The sequence below is a fragment of the Budorcas taxicolor genome, chromosome 8, assembly GCF_023091745.1.
Source record: "Budorcas taxicolor isolate Tak-1 chromosome 8, Takin1.1, whole genome shotgun sequence".
NCBI lineage: Eukaryota > Metazoa > Chordata > Mammalia > Artiodactyla > Bovidae > Budorcas > Budorcas taxicolor.
The window spans coordinates 113,777,314-113,803,388 of NC_068917.1; the positions used below are offsets into that span (position 1 = coordinate 113,777,314).

At 40.4% G+C, this 26,075-nt stretch overlaps 1 protein-coding gene across 1 annotated transcript in view; it reads right to left on the reverse strand.

The window, feature by feature from the left end:
• LOC128052128 (complement C5-like) overlaps nt 1-26,075 on the reverse strand; it is a 50,215-nt gene that overhangs the window by 9,144 nt on the left and 14,996 nt on the right. The window contains 9 exon segments of the mRNA XM_052644570.1: nt 12,941-13,053; nt 15,069-15,258; nt 16,476-16,679; nt 19,291-19,476; nt 20,183-20,298; nt 21,450-21,576; nt 22,260-22,371; nt 23,186-23,279; nt 25,151-25,233. Coding sequence (XP_052500530.1) covers nt 12,941-13,053; nt 15,069-15,258; nt 16,476-16,679; nt 19,291-19,476; nt 20,183-20,298; nt 21,450-21,576; nt 22,260-22,371; nt 23,186-23,279; nt 25,151-25,233 — 1,225 coding nt within the window.

Consider the following 26,075-nt stretch of genomic DNA (forward strand, 5'->3'; position numbering starts at 1 on the left):
AAGTGCTGTTACCTGGAGGTGTGGTCTTTGGAAGGTGATTAGGTCATGAGGGTAAAACTCTCATGAATGAGATTAGTGCCCTTAGAAAAAAGACCCCTGGGAATTCCCTCATCAGATTGAGGGGATTCCCTCATCATCTGAGGGGCTGGAATGAAAGACAGCCATGCATGAACCAGAAAGCAGTCTCTCGTCAGACACTGGATTTGCTGGTAACTTGACCTTGGACTTCCCAGGCTCGATGACTGATAGAAGTAGGTCTCTGTTGTCTATAAGCCACCAGTCTGTGGTATGCTCGCATAGCAGCCCGAGTGAACTGGTTCAGCCTAGACTACAGGCCCTCTTTTTGTTTTCATTGCCATACATTGGAGGGACTATGGTAAATTAGCAAATAAAAATTAAATTACATTCAGTGAACCCTACTAAGAAAAGTAGAGTACACAAAAGAGCTGAAACAAAAGGGACTTTCATAACACCAGAGTCCATTACTTAGTTATCTTTTCAAAGGACATTTCCTAAGTGTCTGTCATGTGCACAGTACAGTCCTAAGACCAAGTATGGGAATAAATAATAGAGGGTCTGCCTTGGAGGAATTCACTCAATAAAAGGAGAGAAATAGGTAAACAAACACATTACCACAGAGGGTAATAAGTACTTCAGTATTAGCATGTAATAATATTACAGACTGTAATGAGAATGCAGAGAAGTATTTAATTCTTTGGGGCCACTTTTTGGAGAGCTCAGTGTCTGAGCTGGGTTGTTAAATGTGAAATGCAGATCGCCAGGAGGGAGGTGGGGGTTGATTCAAGGAAAGAGTATAAAGACTGCAAAGAGCAGGTACTGATGATACAGAAAGTGCACAATAGGGGGATGGTGACGAGGGTTGCTGGCAGATAAGCTGGAGCTGTAAGCAAGAGCACTGCTGAGGGTGTCTTAACCTGCAGACACTCTGCATGGTAGGTCAAGGAGACGTGGCTTTAGATGGTGAAATGGCATAAAGGAGGCTGTTGTGCATCAGACAAGTCATGATAACTGAACAAAAACTGATTGCTTCCCAAGGCCAACAGATCGTCAGTGTTTTACAGTGTGTGTTTATTATGTGAGGAAAAGAATACCTCCTTTTATTTGTTAGATAAATAGCTTTGGAGATACTTTAATACAAACTGAAATGGATGATATATTGTTAGAGTGTTTATTACAAAGCAGTTGTCTAGAAAGACTCAAATAATTATGTAGAAATGCAAAGCCCACATCACCCTAAACTACTTGCTTAGTAAAAGTTTAAGGTGAGTAAAGTTGTTATTATTGTTTAGTTGCTAAGTCGTGTCCACTATTTTGTGGCCCCATGAACTGTAGCCAGCCAGGCTCCTCAGTCTGTGGGATTTTCCAAGTAAGAATACTGGAGTGGGTTGCCGTTTCCTTCTCCAAGGGATCTTCTGGACCCAGGGATCAAACTTGGGTCTCCTGCATTGGCAGGTGGATTCTTTACCACTGAGCCACCAGGGAAGCCAAGTGAATTAGTATTCTTCTGCAAAGATCATTAATTTTTCTAAGTGCTGAGGGAAAAAACCAACTCAGTGATCAACCAAATTAACTGTGACCAAATGTCAGTGCCATCCTTAATTATCAGGCAATCCTTGGAAGAATGGCAGCCCATTTGTCTGTCAAGCTCGGATAATTTAAAATTTCTTAAGGCAATTAAAAGTAAAGTTTTAGAATACCTTTGAGGAATATGATATACTTTCCATAGCCAATTTTCCAAGGAAATTCTGAGGAACATGATATACTTTCCATAGCCAATTTTCCAAGGAAATTCTGCATGCAATTTTTATGTATGTGTTTGATACATCTAAATTAGAAATATATAAAAAAATTAGAAATATAAAAAGATAGGGTAAACATAATATACAATAGAGTTATTTGTTAAAGTACAACATTGAACTTTTAATTAAAAATTTTAAGGAATTTTACCATTTAATTTTTGTTATATCTTATAAAAAATTAAATTCTTGATTTAAAGTGTCTAAAATACATTAAGTATAAAAATCAAGGTGCAGAATGGTAATAACCCATAGAACAAAATATATAGAGGTATAGATATAGATGTGGATATAAATGCTGATGGGCATAGAAAATTTCTGGAAGGATAAAAAATGTAAACAACTACAGTATCTTGGAAAGCAGGTGAGGTCAGGGATTTTCACTTTATACTTCACACCATTACTTTCTGTGTACTAATGTGGAAGTAAATTGTGATATTTTTCTAACATTTTTCAAAATCACATTGAAGAAATGCAGTATCACATTTATTAATATGATCCCATTTAGAAATCTGTTCACAGTGTTAATACTCTGGGGAAGCAGTAGTATAAGAAATTGACAGGTTTTCTTAATGCTTATTCTTAAACTTTTTGTTGATTTCCTGATAAATTTTATTTTTTTGGCATTTTTAAAGTCTGCTCATTGTATTACTTTCAGATTTTTTAAGTCATGAAAATATATGCATTATATATGTTAATAAGTTACATGAGAATTTCCCTGTAACTATTGCTGAGAATTTAAGATGTTTTATATTTTAAAATATTTTCAGAACTTACTTATTTATATGTTTTTATAGTTTCAGAGAAAAAGTACAAGCAAATTGTTAAATTCTTTTAAGACAAGTTATTTAACAAGGAAGAAAAATTTGTAATTATGAGAGGTAATGTATCTTAAACTTATTGTGGCAATCATTTCACAGTATTCATACAATTTAAATCATCATATTGTATATCTGAAAATTATACAATGTTATGAGTTAATCATATCTCAATAAAACTGGAAAAATTTTAATAAAAGATTTTTAAAATAATAAAAATGTAAAGTCATTGACTTTTTTTAAAGTACAAAATTAAACCAAAATTACAATGTTTTTCTTAGTTATCCTCTGCCTTGGCTTGCATGATCTTCACGGTAGCACAGCTAGAATTCAGAAGAAACCAAAGAAAATAGGCTAAAAGGTAGTCAGTAAAATTAAATAAGATTTAAGTAAATTGTACTCATCACTGTTTACCACTCAAATCATGTGAAACTCAACTAAAGGAAATTCTTTTCTATTAATATATACGCTTATTGGGATTCCTTCTACTTCTGTTATTTCTTGTTGATGATGTTTTGTGGCAAAATGAAGTAACGACATATTGTTTCTTCAAACTATAATACTGTCTTTAAGCAAGACTGTAAGTATTGTGCGTGGCCAGTGATGGACACGCAGAATGAATATCACAGAATCATTTAGTCAAATATTTTCATTTTAAAAATTAGCTCTTAGGGGATAAAAAAAAAAAAAATGGTCTGCAGCTGCTACACTGTGGGTGAGTGACAGAGGTGGGGCGAGTGGTGTCCAAGCTAGTATTACCACCTCTGCCCACTCAGCTTTTTAAGCTGAACTGAAGGAGTTTATACTTCACTTTTCCTACATTAAGCCAGGTTTAGAAGTGCTCCTTCCCATGGCAGCACAAGCTCTGTGGCCTCTTCCTGCACTGCACATGGAGTAGGAGTTGTGACATGCGCCTTGCCTTCCCAGAATTGCAGGGATGAAAGACTCCTCCAACCTCACTTTGGTTGCCAGGCTGCAACACCCAGTGAAAGCTCTGGCACTTCTGGCTGATGGTAATGTGCGCAGCCCTCTCCTCACATGTCTTCCCACCGATGGGCTCCATCGGAACAGCACTTCCGGATCAGAGGGTGTTTGAGTGTGGATGCTGAGATGATAATACAACTACTCTTAGCCAAAGTTTCAGGTCTGGACTTAGAAGCTCTGGTCCAGCTTTCTGGCCCCCTTGCCCTACTCCATCTAGTACCAGTGGTAGACCAGCCCCTGCTGGCACTAATCCTAGTATGGGAAGTTATTTTCTCCCCGGACAGCCTGTACCATAACAGAGAGTCTAATGGCTGGAAAACTCTCCCTTATATCTTCTAAATCAAAATCTAATGATCTAATTCCTATTACTGATTCCCTTATTGGCGCTCACAGAGTTATGCGAAGTGAAGCGTTAGCTGCTTAGCTGTGTCCAACTCTTTGTGACCCAATGGACTGTAACCCACCAGGCTCCTCCATCCATGGGATTTCCCAGGCAAGAATACTAGAGTGGGTTTCCATTTCCTTCTCCAGGGTATCTTCCTGACCCAGGGATCAAACCCAGGTCTCCCAAGTTGCTTGCAGATTCTTTACCATCTGCACCAACAGGAAATCCCTACTCACAGTTAATCCTTTTATATAGAAAAAGCCACATATTCACCCATTCCTTGAAGACAGTCATCATGAACCCCTAAGTCTTACCCTTTATCTTGTAAACATCTTATAAACATCCCTAGCTGCTGCTGCTAAGTCGCTTCAGTCGTGTCCAACTCTGTGTGACCCCATAGACAGCAGCCCACCAGGCTCCCCCATCCCTGGGATTCTCTAGGCAAGAACACTGGAGTGGGTTGCCATTTCCTTCTCTAATGCATGAAAGTGAACAGTCAAAGTGAGTCGCTCATTTGTGTCTGACTCTTTGCGACCCCACGGACTGCAGCCTACCAGGCTCCTCCGTCCATGGGATTTTCCAGGCAAGAGTACTGGAGTGGGGTGCCATTGGAGAGTTTTTTTCAATTAGACTCTATGATTGGTTTCAAAACCCTGAACAGTCACCCTCTACTTGGACAAGACAGTCAAGCCACGGTCAGTATGAAGTCTGAGTGGGTGGATAGAAGAACAAGAGCTTTCATTTAGGTTGCTCTCCTCTTCTGTTTTCTCAAAAGCCATGGAATGGGACTTTAGGAGTGATCGTGTCCTTGGCTTCCCAGGCGGTGCGGTGGTGAAGGCTCTGCCTGCCGCTGCAGGAAATGCAGGAGATGCGGGTTTGATCCCTGGGTTGGGAAGATCCCCTGTAGTAGGAAGTGACAACCAACTCCAATATTCTTGCGTGGAAAGATTCCATGGACAGAGGTGCCTGGTGGGTTACAGTCCATGGGGTTGCAGAGAGTCAGACATAAGTGATCACACACGTATTGTACTTCTTCACCAGACATGAGGAAACAGCAATGGAGAGAGCAGAAGGGGCCTGTCCAGGTGGGCCCAGCTGCTAGGTGACAGAACCGGACCTAAAGCCAAGAGGCAGTATCATGAAGTGCAAAGGCCACTGGACCACAGAACAGAAGCTCTGATACTTGTGGCGGACCCATCTCTCCCAGTCATTTGGACTTGGCAAGATAGCTCAGTTTTCAGAAGCTTACTTTGCCATTATTGTGATTGCAATTTCTGCCTAGCCGAGGTCAGACTATGGCTTTGCTGAGAATGAAGCATTAAGATGACTGTTTATTGAGTTCCTCCTGAGCTAAGTGCTTTACCTGCATAATCTTATTTAACTCTCATGATTCATTTAATTCTCCTTAGTCTGCAAGACAGAGAGAAATTGTCTCCATTTTGCAGAAGAAAAAAACTGAGGCTTGGAGAGATGAAGTAATGTGGCTAGGGTCACAGAGCTATAAATAGGAAGCCAAGATCCAAACATGGGCTCTGATTCTAAAAAACACTGTTCCTTATATATTGTCTTCTAATGATACTGTTTAGGCACATACCTGCTGAAATGGGAGGAAACTTTGTTGTTGCTATCATGGTTGTGATCATGTAACCATTAACATTATTAATAGCATATCTGAAATTTAAATGGTATATAAGGATTGGATTTTTCAGACCCATCTTCCAAATAATCTGGATAGGTCTTAAACATTAATACACCAAAGAAAAGAAGTAGCGTCCAGTAGAGCACAGTGGCCACCAGAGCAGTGGGATCTACCATCTGTCTGACCTGGGTTTAAATTCTGCCTGTGCCACACACTACCCTGTGACATCAGGTGTACTGAAAAAGAGAGCCGTGGCTCAGACAGTAAAGAATCTGCCAGCAATGCTGGAGACCCTGGTTCAGTCCTTGGGTCAGGAAGATCCCCTGGAGAAAGGAATGGTTACCTACTCCAGTATTCTTGCCTGGAGAATTTCCTCGACAGAGGAGCCAGGAAAGTCCATGGGATCGCAAATAGTTGGACGCGACTGAGTAACTAACATTTTGATAGTATAGTTCCTAGAGAAGGGAATGGCGACCCACTCCAGTATTCTTGCCTGGCATGACATTGGGCATATTAATTATTATTAATTTCTCTATGCCTTGATGTCTTTATCTGGAAAATGGGAGTATTGAGAGTACCTACTGCATGTGATTGGGATGAGTGTTCAATGAGAAAATCTGATGATAAGTCTTAAAAACACCTGGCACACAGTAAGTATCTAATTAATGTTGGCTATTATTATTTCATTGGAAAAGACCCTGATGCTAGAAAGATTGAAGACAGGAGGAGAAGGGGATGACAGAGGAGGACTTGGTTGGATGGCATCACCGACTCAATGGACTTGAGTTTGAGCAAGCTCTGGGAGTTGGTGATGGACAGGGAAGCCTGGTGTGCTGCAGTCCATGGGGTCAGGAAGAGTCAGATGTGACTGAGCAACTGAACTGAACTGATTATTATTTCATTCTGAAGTCTATCATGCCAAGCTTTTGCAAGAATTTAATGGAAGCCATGCATTTAACTGGGTACCAGTTACTCTGATAGAGAGTAAAATCTACGAGACAATTAATAACTTACTCTAATTATAGAAAGGCCATACCAGTAACCTATTTCCTTTAGATCAAGACTATGCTAAATAACTAGTGATTAATTTATCAGTCTGCTTTACCCCTATAGAAAGTAAAAGTTGGAAGTGCCCACAGATCTTTTTCAACTGCCCTACATCAATCAGTTAGAATGTAGCAGATCCTGGGTTATCCCATTATAACTCTGGAAACAACACGAATCTTTGAGCCACCTAGATTTTCAATTTTCTCTTTCAAATTTCTTCTTGATCAGAGAATTTTCTTAAATGATCCATCTGTAACAAAATAGAGAGAACATCCCCCAGAATAAGTACTTCCATCAAATTACATAAATTATCAGTTCAGAGAATTAGACTGAGCACATTTTATCAGAAAGCATGTCCCAGCTCCCACAACAATTCCTGATCTATATATTTCCTCTGTACAGGTGTGCACATGTGCAGAGTGAGCGTAGTTCTTGGTGGCAGTCATTATTTGCTTTTCACAGAAGTATTACCTCAAGAATTACAAGACAAAAATCAGAGAATGCATACATTTTTAAGGTGGTTTTATTAGTCTCTTTAAAACACGTTTAGTGAGTGCCTTCTCACTTCTTACAAAAGATCGGTAAAATCCAGTCCCTACCCATAGAAAGACATAAAAATGGCCAACATGAATGAAAAAAACACTCCAAATCACTAATTATCAAACCAAATCCACAATATCACCTAATACCTACCAAAATGGCTCTTATTAAAAAAAAAAAAAGACAGTAAGTGTTGGAGAGGATCTGGAGAAAAAGGAACGCTTGCACACTGTTGGTGGGGCTGCAAAATGATGCAGCTACTTGAGAAACAGTATGAAAGTGCCTCAGAAAATTAGAAATAGTACTACCATATGACCCAGCAACCCTACTTCTGGGTAATTATCAAAAAATTGAAATCTTTGTCTCAAAAAGATATTAGCACTCTGTGTTCACTGCAGCACTGTTCACAATAGCCAACATATATGGACAGCCTAAATCTCCATTAACAGATGAGTGAATTAAAGAAATGTACATAAACATGTATACAAACAAACACCTAGTATTCCATTGTGTGTACGTATATATACACATTTTCTTTATCATATATATATATGCACTGAATTACTATTTACTAAAAGAGAGGGGATATTCTGCAACAACATGGACGAAACTTGAGGATACTATGCTAAAAGAAAAAAGACAAATAGTATGATTCTACTTAATGAAGTATCTAAACAATCCAATTCATAGATTCAAAGAGTGAAATGGTAGTTGTCAGGTGCTAGGGGAGAGGGCTTCCCTGGTGGCTCAGCTGGTAAAGAATCTGCCTGCAATGCAGGAGACCTGGGTTCAATCCCTGGGTTAGGAAGATCCCCTGGAGAAGGGAACAGCTACACATTCCAGTATTCTGGCCTGGAGAATTCCATGGACTGTATAGTCCATGGGGTCACAAAGAGTCAAACACGACTGAGTGATTTTCACTTGCAGGGGAGGGGAAAATGGAGTGTTACTAATCAATGAGAATAACGTTTCAATTAAGTGAGATGAATAAGCTCTAGAGAGCTGCTGTACAACACTGCACCTCTAGGCAACAACAATGCTTGGGCCCAGTTCTTTCAGGAAAAGCCATGTTTTCCTCTGCTCTCTTGGGATTCTGGAAACTGGGACCAGTATATTTTAAGTATGAAACAGTGATTCAAACATGGAAAAGGCTTTGTAAGGAATTCTCTGGTACATGAAGAAGCTTGATTCAAAAAGAGATCAAGCCCTGAGGCTTTGGAGTGGGAGCACTGACTCCAAGACCGTAGATTAACAGAGAACTAACCCTAGGGAGTATCAAATAGTGAGAACTCACTGGTGACCCACTCCAGCGCTCTTGCTTGGAAAATCCCATGGACGGAGGAGCCTGGTAGGTTGCAGTCCATGGGGTCGCTAAGAGTCGGACACGACTGAGCGACTTCACTTTCACTCTTCACTTTCATGCACTGGAGAAGGAAATGGCAACCCACTCCAGTGTTCTTGCCTGGAGAATCCCAGGGACGGAGGAGCCTGGTAGGCTGCCGTCTATGGAGTCGCACAGAGTCGGACATGACTGAAGCGACTTAGCAGCAGCAGCACACAACGGAGACCACTTGAATGTAAGACCCAGCACCACCCAACCACCAGTAGCACCCTGTGCAAGATGCCTCATCTAAACAACAAACGAAACAAAAATACAAACTCAAATATCAGCAGACAGAATTATTACCTCACTCAGCCTTGCCCATCAGAGGAAAAACAAACAAACAAACAAAAACTCAGCATAAATCTCACCCTATCCAAAGCTTACACAAACAACTGGACCAACCTCAGGAGGGCAGAAACCAAAAGGAAGAAAGAATTCAACCTTGAATTGGAAAAGGAGACCTCAAACACAATAAATTAAAAAAATATAATGAAAACACAGAGAAATACCACACAAATGAAGGAACTAGAAACACAGAAGTCCAAATACATGAGGAGGAAATAGGCAAACTACCTGAAAAAGAATTCAGCATAATGATAGTAAAGATGATCAAAAACCCTGGAAACAAAATGGAGAAAATGCAAGAATCAGTTAACAAAGACCTAGAAGAATTAAAGAATAAACATACAGAGGCAAACAACACAGTTACTGAAATTAAAAATACTCTAGAAGGAATCAATAGCAGAATATCTGAAGCATAAGAACAATTCAGTGAGCTGGAAGGTAAAATGGTGGAAATAACTTCTGAAGAGCAGAATACAGTAAAAAGAATGAAAAGAATTGAGGATAGTCTCAGAGACCTCTGGGACAATATCAAATGCACAAACATTCAAATTATAGGGGTCCCAGAAGAAGAAGAGGAAAAGAAAGGGTATGAGAAAATTTTTGAAGAGATTATATAGTTCAAAATTTCCCCAACGTGGGAAAGGAAATAGTCAATCAAGTCCAAGAGGCACAAAGAGTCCCATAGAGGATAAAACCAAGGAGAAACATGCCAAGACACATACTAATCAAACTAACAAAGACTAAACACAAAGAAAGAATATTAACAGCAGCAAAGGAGAAGCAACAAGTAACATACAAGGGACACCCCATACGCTTAACAGCTGATCTTTCAGCAGAAACTCTGCAGGCCAGAAGGGAAGGGCAGGATATATCTAAAGTTCTGAAAGGGGAAAATCTACAGCCAAGACTACTGTACCCAGCAAGGATCTCTTTCAAAATTGATGGAGAAATAAAAAACTTTACAGAAAAGCAAAAGTTAAGAGAATTCAGTACCACCAAACCAGCTTTACAACAAATGTTAAAGGGACTTATATAGTCAAGAAATATGAGAAGGAAAAGGATCTACAAAATCAACCCCAAACAATTAAGAAACTATGGTGACCCAAGGACGAAAGAGCAGATAAAACCAAGGAAGGTCCTGGAATGCAGGAATGGAAAAACCAGACCCTTATTGTCCTTCCCTCCCCCATGTTGTAACTATTAATGGAACAGTATAACCTGTCTCCCCTCCTACTCTATAGGGAGAAGGTGCTTGCACTACCCTTCCCCCACCCATTATACATACCTCATCCAATCAGCAAATGACCCACAAGACTCCTAGCCTACTCCTTGTACCCTTGGTATAAAAGTGGACTAAGGACAACTGTTCAACATCGGTCCTCCCTTGAGCTGGCCCGCTGCTCTAACGGTGTCTCCCACTCTAATAAACTTTATTTCCCTCTCATTCTATCTCATGTCTGGAAATTCTTTTCCAACCCATGCCCAGACCACGACAGAAAATGGCAATAGGAACATATATATCAATAATTACTTTAAATGTAAATGGATTAAAAGTGCCAATCAAAAGACACAGACTGGCTCAGTGGATACAAAAACAAGACCCATATTTATGCTGTCTGCAAGAAACCCACTTCAGACCTAAAGACACATATAGACTGAAAGCGAGAGGATGGAAAAATACATTCCATGCAAATGGGCAGCAAAAGAAAACTGGAATAGCAATTCTCATATCAGACAAAATAGACCTTAAAATAAAGAAGATTGCAAGAGATAAGGAAGGACACTACATAATGATCAAGGGATCAATCCAAGAGGAAGACATAACAATTGTAAATATCTATGCACCCAACATAGCAGCACCTCAATACATAAGACAAACACTAACAGACATAAAAGGAGAAATTGACAGTAACACAATAATAGTAGAAGACTTTAACAACCCCCCACACACCAATGGACAGATCATCAATACAGAAAATTAATATGGAAACACAAGTCTTAAATGATACATTAGATGAGATGGATCTCATTGATCTCCTTAGGACATTCCATCCAAATGCAGAATACACCTTCTTCTCAAGTGCACATGGAACATTCTCCAGGATAGACCACATCTTGGGTCACAAATCACAATTCATATGGAAACACAAAAGACCCTGAATGGCCAAAGCAGTCTTGAGAAAGAAGAATGGAGCTGGAGGAATCAACCTTTTTGACTTCAGATTATACTACAAAGCTATAGTTATCAAGAGAGTATCGTACTGGCACAAAAACAGAAATATAGACCAATGGAACAAAATAGAAAGCCCATAAATAAACTCATGCCCCTATGGGTAACTTATTTTGACAAAGGAGGCATGAATATACAAAGGGGCAAAGACAGCCTCTTCCATAAATGGTGCTGGGAAAACTGGACAGCTACATGTAAAAGAATGAAATTAGAACACTTCCTAATATCATACACAAAGATAAACTCAAAATGGATTAAAGACATAAATGTAAGACAAGAAACTATAAAACTCATAGAGGAAAACATAGGCAGAACACTCAATGACATAAATCAGAGCAAGAGCCTCTATGACCCACCTCTAGAGTAATGGAAATAAAAACAAAAGCAAACAAGTGGGACCTGATTAAATTTAAAAGCTTCTGCACACCAAAGGAAACTATAAACAAGGTGAAAAGACAACCCTCAGAATGGGAGAAAATAATAACAAATGAAACAACTGGCAAAGGATTAATTTCCAAAATGTACAAGCAGCTCATACAACTCAATGCCAGAAAAACAAACAACCCAATCAAAAAGTAGGAAAAAGACCTAAACAGACATTTCTCCAAAGAAGACATACAGATGGCTAACAAACACATGAAAAGATGCTCAACATCACTCATTATTAGAGAAATGCAAATCAAAACCACAGTGAGATATCAACTCACACTGGTCAGAATGGCCATCATCAAAAAGTCTGCAAACAATAAATGCTGGAGAGGGTGTGGAGAAAAGGGAACCCTCTTGCACTGTTGGTGGGAATGTAAATTGATACAGCCACTATGGAAGACGGTATGGAGATCTCTTAAAAAACTAGGAATAAAACCACCATGTGACCCAGCAATCCCACTCCTGGGCATATACCCTGAGGAAAGCAAAACTGAAAAAGTACATGTATCCCATTGTTCATTACAGCACTATTTACAATAGCTAGAACATGGAAGCAACCTAGATGTCCATCGACAGATGAATGGATAAAGAAGTTGTGGTGCATATACACAAGGGAATATTACTCAGCCACAAAAAGGAACACATTTGAGTCAGTTCTGATGAGGTGGATGAACCTAGAACCTATTATACAGAGTGAAGTGAGTCAAAAAGAGAAAGATAAATATCATATTCTAATACCTATATACAGAATCTAGGAAAATGGTCCTGAAGAATTATTCACAGGGCAGCAATGGAGAAACAGACATCGAGAACAGACTTATGGACACGGGGAGAGGGGAGGGGAGGCTGAGATACATGGAGAGAGTAACGTGGAAACTTACATTACCTTATGCAAAATAGATAGCCAATGGGAAATTTCTGTATGGCTTAGGAAACTCAAACAGCGGCTCTATATCAATCCAGAGGGGGTGGGATGGGGCAGGAGATGGGAGAGAGGTTCAAAAAGGGAGGGAATATATGTATACCTATGGCTGATTCATGTTGAGGTTTGATAGAAAACAAAATTCTATAAAGCAATTATCCTTCAATAAAAAAATAAATTAAAAAGAAAAAATAATGCTTTGTACACTTAATTTGTTATTAGGGAAACGTTCATGTTAAATGTTCTTACCACAATAAAATTTTAAAAGTTTAACTTAATTTAAAAAATCATGCTGTGGGAGCAGTGAGGATTTAGAGGGAGAATCAATGTGGGTCCAGAAAAGGTAGTGTATTTTTATAAAAAGCATATTCCTGTGAATTGGTTGAAAGCGATTACTTACCATCTTGTTGGGAGCCATCTGCATCTCATTGGTGAGGACAGTGAGTCCTGCTAAGCAGAACACTTCAGCGTTATTCCTGCCACCACCTGTTCCACAGCTATGGGCATCTTTATCTAAAGATTGAAGTATCTGTTCAGAAAGAAAGTCACTCCCTCAAAAACAATATTCAGTGGCTATTGCAGGAAACAGTTGACTTACGGATACTGTTCAAGTCATTCACTGACTGAATATTAAAATCTAATTCTCCAGTTTTCCCAGCCTTTCTTGATTTCCCTAGTTTTCACCTCGTGTGTCTACAGATACGTGCTGTTCAACAGCTAAGCCTTTAGGCAAAGAACATTGATAGGGAAGTTCCTAGAAAACAATTTACACTCTCCTTTCTTGGAGCTTTATGCAGTGCATTAACTAATAAGATATCCTTCGAGGAGTTGACTGAATGAACGAATAAGTAAATACTGACGACCCCTCATGGTCCTTGCCAGCTCTAGTTTCTACATTCTGAATCAGATGACACCCTCTATTTTATTGTTCCACTCCGGATAGAGCAGAACACAGAGGGGATATGGATACTCAATGAATTATTTTTGATGAGAAGGGTTGACTCCTCATGAAAATTTGTGACCGTGACCTGTGGCACCCAAAAGAAGTTATTATGGGTTGTTAGGGGATAGGAGGGGGAAAGGGCAGGTGAGCAAAGAGAGATTCATGGCTGCAGCTCTCATGGATAACCATATAGTTTCCCAAACCATGCCCCTATTTTCTGCTCCCCTCTTTATTACTTTTCCGATAAATTAATACACTCACCTCACCAGAACACTAGTGTTTTCAGTCATATAAGTTCCGTGGAGTGAGCAAGAAACTTTAATTTTATGCATTAGCTTAAAAGGTACCCTCTCTCAAAAGTCAGTAAGGTTATTGCTTATTCCAACGAATGGCTTAATAAACGTGATGGTGTCATCAGTCACTGAAAGAAAGGTTAGCATTGGTTGCACTTGAAAGTTTGTTCCTGAATGCAGATTGATTTATGTTTTAATTTATTCCCAGAGAAAACTGCCCTTTAGCATTTCATTGAGGCTATTCCCAAATATGTGTTCATCTAATACAAAATAATCAGCAAGTAATTTAACTGGACAGTTACCCTTTGTATACCCAAAAGGATAACTAAAGGGGTTAACTCTAACCAACCAAGTTTGTTTGATTCTACTCTGCAGAGATTCTATTCTGGCCCTAAGTAACCTAATGGCTCTTAGTTTTCCATTATCAGTAACATAAGAACTCCACTAGTAAGAGCTTAATGTATTTTAAATATTTTTATTATTGATATGTCTCTCACAGGATTGTTGTGAATACTCAATATGATAATAGGTTTAAAAGTCTTATCATGATATTCAGCATATAGTAAATGTTCAGTAAATGTCAGCTGTTGGTGTTATTACGCTTAAATTTAGCTTAAGAGACAGACATTGAAGTAATCACATCTTATTTTATTCTTCTCCCATGATTAACCCATAGAACTATGAGAGAACCATAATGGCCATTTGGCCCCAAGTCACGCCAAGCATCAGTTACCACAGCATTTACCCTACTTAACTCTTTCCATATGATTTTTCGCTTCTTTCCTGGAAGCCATAAACCACTTCTCACTGATGATGATGTTAGCCATGATTCTGACCGAGTTTCCATAATAACAGATATAGCTTCATCTGGAGAATATATATCTTTATTTGGAGACAGACGGATCTGAAATTCAGAGAAGGCAATGGCACTCCACTCCAGTACTCCTGTCTGGAAAATCCCATGGGTGGAGGAGCCTGGTGGGCTACAGTCCATGGGGTCGCGAAGAGTTGGCACGAATGAGTGAATTCCCTTTCATTTTTCACTTTCGTGCATTGGAGAAGGACATGGCAACCCACTCCAGTGTTCTCGCCTGGAGAATCCCAGGGACGGGGGAGCCTGGTGGGCTGCCGTCTGTGGGGTCGCGCAGTGTCGGACACGACTGAAGCGGCTCAGCAGCAGCAGATCTAAAATTAGCTGGAAAAGAAAGCGTCTTCGTGTGAGATTAAACGGCATTCAGGAGGAGCTCCGGCGGGGAGGGCATCTGCGTCTCACCTGGGGCTGGCTGCCTCACTTTTCTTCAGCATGTAGGCAGCATGGGTCAGATGCCCCTGTTGCTGCTGCTTTCCCGTGGCGAGATAGTAGGCCAGCGCACAGGCGGCAGGAACCATGTGTGGAGTCACGGAAAGGCTTAGAAGTTGCTAAGATGAACCTGGGAGTTTCCTCTCTGTGCTGAAGTGTACAACTCTGCCCTTAGAGGAAATCTAATACACAGCGACAAACGTGCATCAGAGTGGCTCAAATGCTGCGGTGGGAACTAGAAAGGTGATAAAACTGAGGAGAACTGATGTTCATCAAGCATCTTCTATACATTAGGTACATGTACTTGAACACATTCAATCACAACTGTATATTGCGGCTTTATTAACCCCACTTAGTAGTTACAGAAATTGAAGGTCATAGATGTAAACTGTCCCATTAGTTTAAAAGGTACCTCTCAGAATCAATAAGGTTATTGCTTATTCCAACAAATGGCTTAGTAAACAAGATGTTATCAGTTACTGAAAGAAAGATAGTTTGGAATTGTTTGTATTCAAAGGTTCGCTTCTAAACGCGGATTTATCGAGGCAGGAACCTTGATCTTGTTGACTCAAAGCTCACGCCTTTTCCAGTATATCCTGTTGCCATCCTTGCTAGTGTATATTTTGAAAAGCTATGAAAAATGCTTGGAATCACTGTATCTGTCCTTGAGCATAGGACTTAAACTCTTCTCTTTGTAAACATGGTATGTTCTCGAGGAACGTTGGCAAGGCTTAGCAGTCCAATGCTCGGTAATGCTCTGCTTGGCCATAAAACATTGCCGAGGTCACTGACTAGTCTGGGGACTGAACGCAGGCTCTGATCAAACCCTGGGCACTGTGCCCTGGAAAGAAGATCTGTCTAGGAGTCAGAAGATCTTGAAGGAAATCCTAAACCTACTAATTACCTGTGAATGTGGCAGGTCACTCAGCCTCTCCAGGCTGTTGCACTGTCTGCTGAGCTCAAAAAAGTGTCATGAGACTTTGTGGAGAAGATGTTTGTGAACGTGTTCTATGGACTACAAAGCGTGACGTAAGTTCATCCATTCATTTGCTAAACATCCACTGGATACTGCCCCGTGCTGGGGCTTCCCTGGTGGCTGAGCAGTAAAGACTCCACCTGACAATGCAGGAGGCGGGGGTTCAATCCCCGGGTCGCGAAGATCCCCTGGAGAAGGAAATAGCTATCCACTCCAGTATTCTTGCCTGGGAAACCCCACAGAGAGAGGAGCCTGGAGGGCTACAGTCCATGGGGTCACAAAGAGTCGGACACAACTTAGCAACTAAACAACAACAACAGCAAGTGCTGTGTGTCGGGTAAGGAACCATTTAAAGAATTATTTCCATAAGTAAAGAAAGCGTTGCAAGTAGGGGACTAGATGCGAGTAAGATACTGAACTTACCACATGACTGTAGCGTGTAATCTTGCCAACACATGGACTTTTAGGGGTAACCGTTATGCTCAGACGTTCTCCCACAAGCCAACTCTTCTAACTGTCTGTCCAGCTAGGCGAAGGGGAACTCTGGCTGCGTGATGAGTAGGCTACTGCTTGATAGTCATTGCTGGCCTGATATTCTTCTGGAAGGTCTGGGTCATCAGTTCTAACCTAAAGAAGACAGTGTCAAAAATTGTAAAACCTGATACTTTACTTTGCATTGCTAATAATGATGATGGTGGTAGTGTGGTGGTGGCAGTAATTATTAGCACTTCGCTAGCCTTCACTTAGTGCCAGGTGTGGTTCTGTGAAAACATTTTACGAAAAGGTAAATTAGCATGCCATTGCCTTAATCATGATAAGCTATGTTATCAAGTAACTACAGAAAGGCTACTGATTTTAAAAAATAATAAAGTTATATGTGAATGTCTAGCCTAATTATGGAAGAGTCCAGTGAAGTAAAATAGAGGAAAGAGCCCAGGGACCTCCCTGATGGCCCAGTGGTTAAGAAATCTGCTTTGCAATGCAGGGGATGCCGATTTGATCCCTGACTAGGGAACTAACATCCTACATGCAGTGGAGCATGCAACTACTGAGCCCGCATGCTCCAGAGTCTGTGTGCCACAGCTAGAGAACCTAGGTGCCCCAGCCACTGAAGCCTACATGCTCTGGAGCCCACACACCGCCCACACACCGCCCACACACCACAAGCAGAAAGTCCATCTCCCCAGCGAAAGATTCGTGTGACGCAAGGAAGATTCCACGTGCTGCAACTAAGACCCGACATGGCCAAAATAAATAAATAAAACAAACAATTTTTAAAAAGAGAGAGAGGAAAGATCCTAGGCCTAGGGTTGACCTTCTTTCTTAAATGACGTGCCAACTTACTGACTCCTTTCCTTCTGCCATAGGCTAGTAGGAATTAAGAATTTGAGGAGTGGGAAAATGTGGGTAGGAATGTGGCAATTGTTCCTAAAAGTTAATAGAAACGTTGGTTGTGAATGGAAATAGTGGTGAATAATCTCACTACTTCTCAGGAAAGGGACAGGGAGAAGAATCTAGGAGAGTAAACATCTGTTCACGATGGCAAAGTACAGGGTAGTAGTGAGTGAACATAGAGAAGGCGCTCAGTCGTGTCCGACCCTTTGCGACCCCATGGACTGTAGCCTACCAGGCTCCTCTGTCCATGGGATTTTCCAGGCAAGAGTACTGGAGTGGGGTGCCATTTCCTTCTCCAGGGGATCTTCCTGACCCAGGGGAGAACCCGGGTCTCCCGCATTGTAGGCAGAGGCTTTGACCGTCTGAGCCGCCAGGGAAGAGCCACTCACTACAGGGTAGTAGGGAACTCATAAACACGAGAGTTACGCTGTCCCATCTCTTGAACAGGAGACTGGAACCATCTGTGTTTTTCTTGAAGCTGAAAATTTTGATATTATTTGCTAGTGAAGGTAATATGACAACTAATGAACAAAAGAACAAAGAAAACATACTTCATGCTATTAGCATAAAGGGAGACTGACACATGGCTCTTGTGTAGGTTTGGAAAGAGAAATATGCATTTAGCCAGTCAATATTTTATGTTCCCTAATGCATGTCAGGAAATACGCTAGTTTCTGGGGACACAAAGATGAACAAGACAGACACAGCTCTTGCCCTCAAGAAACTTGAAATCCATGAGACTTTCATGGAGTAAGAATACCTCCCTTGATCAGCAGAGGTAGTTACAGAAGGCTCCTTGGAGGATATGATTTAATAGCTGACCCCCAAATATGTAGGAGTTAGAGAATCAAGGAACTGGGAAGGAGAGTCTAAGGTGGGTTAAAAGGCCTTGTGGCAAGAGGCAGCAGAACATTAAGGACCTGCAAATTGTCCAGCGTAACTGGGGTTTGAAGGGTGATAGAAAGAATGATGACTAATGAGTTTGGAGAGGGGATCAAGGGGTCAGTTGAGATGAGATTTGTGTCAGAGAGATCACCCCATTCCCTTGCACAGTGAGGACAGTGGCTGGGAGGAGGGCGAGGAACCAGCCGGCTATGGGGCCATTCACTAAAAGGCAGGAGGAGGAGGCCCAGGCTTGAGGCTGGCAGGCAGTACTTAATTTTGGACAAAGCGATGTTTATGCTTCTTCAGAAGAGCAAGAAAAAGACATGAAGAGGCAGTTCTATAAGAATCTTGAGTGTTTAGGATGAGTCTTCAGTATAAGCTATGGGAACCATAGAGATAAATGTCATGTAGGAAGAGCGGAGAGTCTAAATAGAACCCTGAGGATCACCCTCATTCAGACGGCAAGTTAGGGATTCTGGCTTCAAAATGGAGACTATGAAGAAGAGAACGACCACAAAACAAAGCAAGGAAACGTGAAGTCACAGGGGCCACACCAGGTTACACATAGTGCCCCCGAAAGAGAACGTAGGCTATTCTCTAGTAGCGTTAGCATGCGACTTGTGAATTGAAGGAGAAACGATAACACCTGGAAATAACGGGCAAGAGACTACGTGTGTGCTTGTATTCCACTGGCAATTCTTACCTTAAATTGTCCAGATGTGAACAGCATCATTTAGCCTAAGAAGAAAAAAATCATGTCTAAAATATAAAATTGACAAACTCATACGTTTTATGTGATACCCAGTACATTAAGTTGTATTTCTTGTGCCCATAAGTCAAAAGTTTCAGAGAAATTCACTAGACTTACATACAAAATTTCCCTCATCTTTCCTGTATTCTAGCTGCCACACAGAATGAAGGGCTATTAGAAAATGCAACAAATGAGAATTTGGCTCACGTGAGACTCCAGAGCTGTCACATCAGAGGGAATATTAACCATAAACGAAGCTACTCCATCAATATAATTTGTTGTACTTTTTCTTGGAACAAGATCTGTCTTCTTCTGAGTTTTATCCACTGTTCCTGCTTTCAAGGTTACTGTAATCCCTCCTACGAAATGGGTGAACACATCCCTCACCTGGACCTATTGGGCCAAATTCATTTCAGTAGTTAATGTTGAACCTTTTACAAAAGGAAAACCTCAACTAAGCCCCATGCAAAACGTTGGCAGAATTTAGTTCAGCAGTCAAATGTGGGTCTCTTAAGTCGGTACTTTAACCACTCCAGGGATATATAATATGAATTACATTCAATTCAATGTATAGATATTGTTTTTTTAATAAGAACATGACACTGTGCTATATGCTTGTATGTATGCTGCGTGTGTGTGTGTGCGTGGGTGCGTGTGAGAGCGTGCGCACACTCCTGCGTGCTCAGTCATGCCACTGATTGGGTGAAATGATTACCGTGTGTAGACTTCTGGTTTTCATCACAGACTTTGTGATTGGCTTGTACTATTCCTCACCCCCGCAGTGAACACCCCCACGGTCTGTTCAACATAATAGATTTTATAATCATCTAACCTTTATGAAGTACTCTTGCCTGGAAAATCCCATGGACAGAGGAGCCTGGTGGGCTGCAGTCCATGGGGTCGTGAAGAGTCGGACACAACTGAGCGACTTCATTTTCACTTTTCACTTTCATGCATTGGAGAAGGAAATGGCAACCCACTCCAGTGTTCTTGCCTGGAGAATCCCAGGAACTGGGGAGCCTGGCGGGCTTCTGTCTATAGGGTCGCCCAGAGTTGGACATGACTGAAGTGACTTACCAGCAGCAGCAGCAGCAGTAACCTTTATGGAATATGGAATCCCAGGTTTCAGGAAAAGTGAAGTAGCAACCAGATCCAGTGAGTAAGGAGAGAGGACATATTTGACATCAGTTAGTTTGGTTTCTTGAAAGAGTCTACCTAATGGAATAATAGGTTGATCAATCTGAGAATTTGACAAGCACAATGTAGTCCATTAATCTGCACAGAGGCCCACTCTCTCATTTTCTATTTCTTAATTTGGATAAGGACATGCCATTTGTCAAACCCTTGGTCATTTCACCTGTAATTGTGAATCTAAATTCGGATTATTGCTATGGTTACCCTGAAAGAATCTGGCCATTCCATGAACCAATAAAGTGCAATTTGCATGAGGTTGGTGAGATGCTCATTCATCAATTTCAACTACAGTATCCTGCTGCAGGGGCTTCCCTTGTGGCTCAGCTGGTAAAGAATCCACCTGCAATGCAGGAGACCCCAGTTCAATTCCTGCGTTGGGAAGGTCCTTTGGAGAAGGGATAGGCTACCCATTACAGTATTCTTGGACTTCCCTTGGTAGCTCAGCTGGTAAAGAATCTGCCTGCAATTCAGGAGACCTGGGTTTGATCCCTGGGTTGGGAAGCTCCCTTGGAAGAGGGCATGGCAACCCTCTCTAGTATTCTTGCCTGGAGAATCCCCATGGACAAAGGAGCCTGGTGTGCTACAGTCCATGATGTCGCAAAGAGTTGAACACGACTGAGTGACTGAACACAGCACATCCTGCTCCAGACTGTTTATCAGATCGTTCATCCCTCCTCCTCCCTTTTTTTTCAAGTAATGGAGCAGAATGTCAATAATCCTGTGAGAACAGACACTCACTTGTGAATAGTTGGTTATCATTTCCAAGGCAACATTAAAAAATTTACCAGGTAGTGTGGTAGAAAATATGTGTTAAATATTTAATAATATGTAAGCAAACACTCAAATGACTCAGGAATGCTTTCATATATGAATAATTGTAATATATCATTTGTTTGTTGCAAGCAAAATTGTCTGGTACCAGCATTATCTGTTCTTTTCAATGACTTAAAAGGCTATCCTTTACATGTGAGAGTAGGGGGTCATCACTGCAGAAAGATGTCTTTCATGAGTATTTCCCCTGCACAGAGCTGATGGATAGTAGTTTGGTAGAGCATATCTGGTAACTGTATTTGCCCAACACTGCACCAATAATAAGTTTCAGATTTCTATCTGAACTTTGGAAAAAAGAAAGAAATGTGAGAAAAGAACTTATAGATCAGTTTGGAACTCACCTGTACTTTCTTGGATTTCCACAAAAATACTAAGATACTTGTTATTTAAATCTTTTAGACTTTTGTATGACAGGTTTTCAATTGCTTCTGATGTGTTAAAAATGATTTGTGCAACTCCATCAATCAACTGTTTTTGAAAGGAGGACAAAAATGTAGAAGGTACAGTATTAGAGAACAATTCACTGCTAGGCATTAACAAATTGGCTTTCATCAGCCTGCGAAATCTTCACTTGACAATGACAACATAGTTACAGCTAGTGGTAATACAAAGCGTAAGCTTGATTCTATGGCATGCATATCTTTATCTTTAACTGAAGGATAATTGCTTTACAACATTGCTTTGGTTTCTGCCATACATCAACATCTATGGCGTATATTTTTAACTGATTAATATTTAGGTCATTTCTTCTAAGCTTGAAGCCTCCGGTCATGGAGAAATGACCCTGAGTGGGGCTGAAAATCTCTGATTCAAAACCATGTCTCATCCTGTTCAGAAACGGAGACTATAATTTGCATTCTCTATCTGACGGAAGCTCATCTCAGGTCCAGGATACCATGTCTATAAAGGGAGAAAACTGCCTCTGGGAGTAGGTTTTTGCAAACTCAAGCCTCAAAATGGAAGACAAACATCACTGCAACTTTCTGCTTTCATTAATAGAACTTCCCAAAGTCCCAAGTATTAGTTGTTTTGTTATGTTCTGTTTGGTGCTGTGAACTCTTGGGGGTGAAAGCTCATTTTTAATCTCTACGCTGTGATGAATTGACCCCCAATTCTCCATTTCTATGAAGGTAACTTGATTTCTTCTTTACCTTTGTTTTCTGTGTTGCTTCAAGCATCATTTCTTTCCTGCTGTCATTTAAATTTTCTCTTATCTCAAAAGAAGCAGAAACTTTAGCTTCAGTTACATTCTTATTGTAAGAAAATGAGTTTTAAAAGAATACAATTACCCCCTTTTTTGGTAAAGCAATTATTGTAATGAGATATAGATGTATTTTTATTTCTATGACAAATGAGGAAACTGAATCCCAGAGGTATAAAAAGAGCTTACTCAAACTTCCCACAGTATTTAACTTCATGGCGAGTTAGTGGAGAAATGAACTAGAACCCAGGTCTCCTATTTGTGAGAGGCCACACGTCTTCCACACCACAGCAGGGTGTGTCTCCCAAGTGATACTTTTAGCAAAAGGGGCGACATCATCTTCCTAACGTGTACTGGAGCTGTTATTTTTAATTTAGCCTCGTATTTTTCCTTTGAGTCAAAGAAAAACATTAACTTTCCTTATTTAAATATTAAACAGGCCAGCCAGTGCTCCCATGAATTTGTCTGCCAAGTGTGATTTCTGGGCCTGTTCAATCAATTCCATAAGTACTTTTCTAAATTGTATGATCAATTAATATCAACAAATAAGTGGATATTTTCATATCATATTTTTAATACTTAAACAGTTACAGTCACCTGAATAGCCACCGTGATATTTCAATCTTTAGGATTCTTTGCTTTTGTTAAACAGCAGTAAGACTGGAATCAGCAAATGCCCTTCAGGCAAATTTCCTTGAACCCACTTCCTACAGCTATGGCAGATATTATTAACCACAGTATTTTTGACATTGAACCTCAGAGTCTTTCTCAACACAGGACCTCAGGCAAGCACTAGCAATAAGTCATTTTTTAACTCTTGAATGGAAACTGTGTGCCATTCAGAGGCTAAATTGAATCTGAAAATAATAATTTTCTTACCTAGCTTTTATAGTAATCTTGAAGTCCTCAAAGGTTTTATGGCTAATGAAGAAATTCTCTAGTTCTACTAAGATAAAGAAGTGTGGTTTCACTGAATGTAAACCTAAGCAAAACAATTATACAGTTTAAACTATATTTGTAACTGTATTTCAAACAAGAAACTTTAGTACAATGAGCTAGAGCAACAGCAGCAACAGATACTTCCCTCCTCATCATGAGGGCCATCAGTACCCCGGGAGGCCTCTTCATCCTTCCCTAAGGGGTCAAGCTCATCTCTGCTTCAGCAGTCATGTCCTTACTAAAGCATGTGTGTTACTATCAAATTATGAGCTCCGTAAGGATGTCTTGATCTTGCTTATCTTCGTAAAGCCTTTCACATATTAATAATGTCTGACAGATATTTATTAAATTGCATCTTGTGTTTAGCAATTCTCTTCCATTCAGTGTCCAAAGTATGAGCATAAATCGCGTATCGGAGAGACATCTTCTAGTTATTAACTGTAGAAAATTACTTTCTCACAAAAATGAATTAGAACAAAGGGGAGTTTTAGACTTTCTAACTCTTTGATACTATAATTCAGAAATAACACTTCTGACTGCTTACAGATCTGTGTGTTTTCCTTATGCCTGTCCGGAAAGTGATTCTGTGTTTCACAATCCTGTTTATCACGCGCTGCTCTGGAGGCTGATTACCCAATGGGAGAAGCCTGCCCTTCAGAGAGAAAGGAGACTTGGCTCGAGCGTGACCAGGGCAGGTGGTGAGGGGCTGACTGTTCAAGGGTAGAGTGAGTGTTTCACTCTTCCGGCTGCCCTTTCTGTGTCAGAGAAAAGTGCCCTCTGGCATACTGTCGAAAAACAGAGCAAGGACTTGGTAACTACGAGCAGCATCCAAGAGTGCTATTAAACAACTCCAAAGTGGAGCTTAATTGGTTCAGAGCATATTCTGTTGCTGTGGTTTTAGCATGTTAAATGTTTCAGATTTTTACATACGCTTGCCCTTTCTTCCAGAGAAGGCAATGGCAACCCACTCCAGTACTCTTGCCTGGAAAACCCCATGGGTGGAGGAGCCTGGTAGGCTGCAGTCCATGGGGTCATGAAGAGTTGGACATGACTAAGTGACTTCACTTTCACTTTTCACTTTCATGCATTGGAGAAGGAAATGGCAACCCACTCCAGTGTTCTTGCCTGGAGAATCCCAGGGACAGGGGAGCCTGGTGGGCTGCCGTCTATGGGGTCGCACAGAGTTGGATACTGAAGCAACTTAGCAGCAGCAGCAGCAGCCCTTTCTTCATTATAAACACCTCTCTGCCTCCCTCAATCTGATGGGCAGAAATCATCGTTTAAATAGCTTTAACAAATTTACATAAGAACAGACACGTTAACATTCCAGTAAATGCCTCTGAGAAGTGAACAGAAGGAAATATAAGTTAACTGCTAGTAAAATTAATATAGATAGTTCCAAAATAAGTATATTTTGTAATTGTCCGAATAAACCATCAATTTTCAGGACTGACAGGAGGGGGCACTGGCTTGGGATTCAGAGCGGGCATCCTGCATTCTCATTCTCAACCGGACAAAGTGGCTGTGAGAACGTAGATCAGTCTCCCCGATTCTCCAGGGTCTGATTCTTCTTACCTGGACTCATCTTTAGATGAGGAGCTCAGACTAGGTCATCCTGAAGACAGTCAAAGAACCATGGATCTTGCAAGAACATTATCTGATCCTGCCTTCTTATAGGACTTGACCTTTGCAGAACGATAAGAAAATAGGGTCCAGAGAGACCGTAACTGAACTGAGGTGAGCCGGGCCGTGAATCCCGGGTCTGTGGCCTGACTCCCAGGTCACCTCTGTCCCCACCCCTCAGTGCCCTTTATTTCTTAATGAGTTCTTGGTCAACAAAGTTATTGAGAATGGTTTAGTAAAAACATACATTGGAAATCTCAGTAATTTATGAGAGATTACCAAGATTTTTAATCTCAAAATATGCAGTTCCTATTGTTGTAAAGTTCTCTTTGTATTTAGCTTTAATTGTCCATAAGCCATACCTGTGAAAGTGACACATTTAAAATTTTAGATATCATCAAATAATGTATCTGCAATTCACCCAGTGATTGTAGCCAATATTCATATAGGCACTGGTATGTGCTTTACATATGTTAACTCATCGCATCCTCACCAAAATACTAGAGACTAGCTTATATTATCATCTCCACTTTATTAGCAGAAAAATGAGGCCCAGAGAGGTAAAGTAGCTTGCCCAGGAACACACAGCTAAAAGGTGGTAGAGCTGGGATTTAAACTTGGTCATTCTGGTTCCAAAGTTCTTGGCCACGCTCCACACTTAGATGACTCTGACAGCAGTTTCAGATTTATGCTCCATCTAATTAATATACCATATCTGAATAATGTTTTAAAATCATAAACAAAAAAGTTCATTTTAAGAGAAGGTGTACACATACTGAAATTTACATTATTAGCTCATTTTCTAGGATACAATATATACATATTGAGCTAGAAAATATTTTTCACTTAGTGGCATTGTTTATACAGTTAATGAAGCAGTCTTAAAGTTTAATCCTATTAATAGATATACTATATAGTATACTAGAAAATCAAGACATCATTTCTAGGACCATTTAGTGTCAGGTTAAACTTGTCAAAATAATATAAGTATACAGCTTTGGAAATTTTACAATTTAAGGCCAGTTTTTGAGCGGCAGCATTATATTATAGAAGGAAAGACTAAGGATGAATCCGGTCATTGGAGAAATCTGGGTTTCCATTTAAGCTCCACCATCAAAGGCTGTGTGGTTGAACAAACTCATACATTTCTCTGAGCCTAAATTTCCTCATATTGGAAATAGGAATGATACAGGATTTAGCAAAG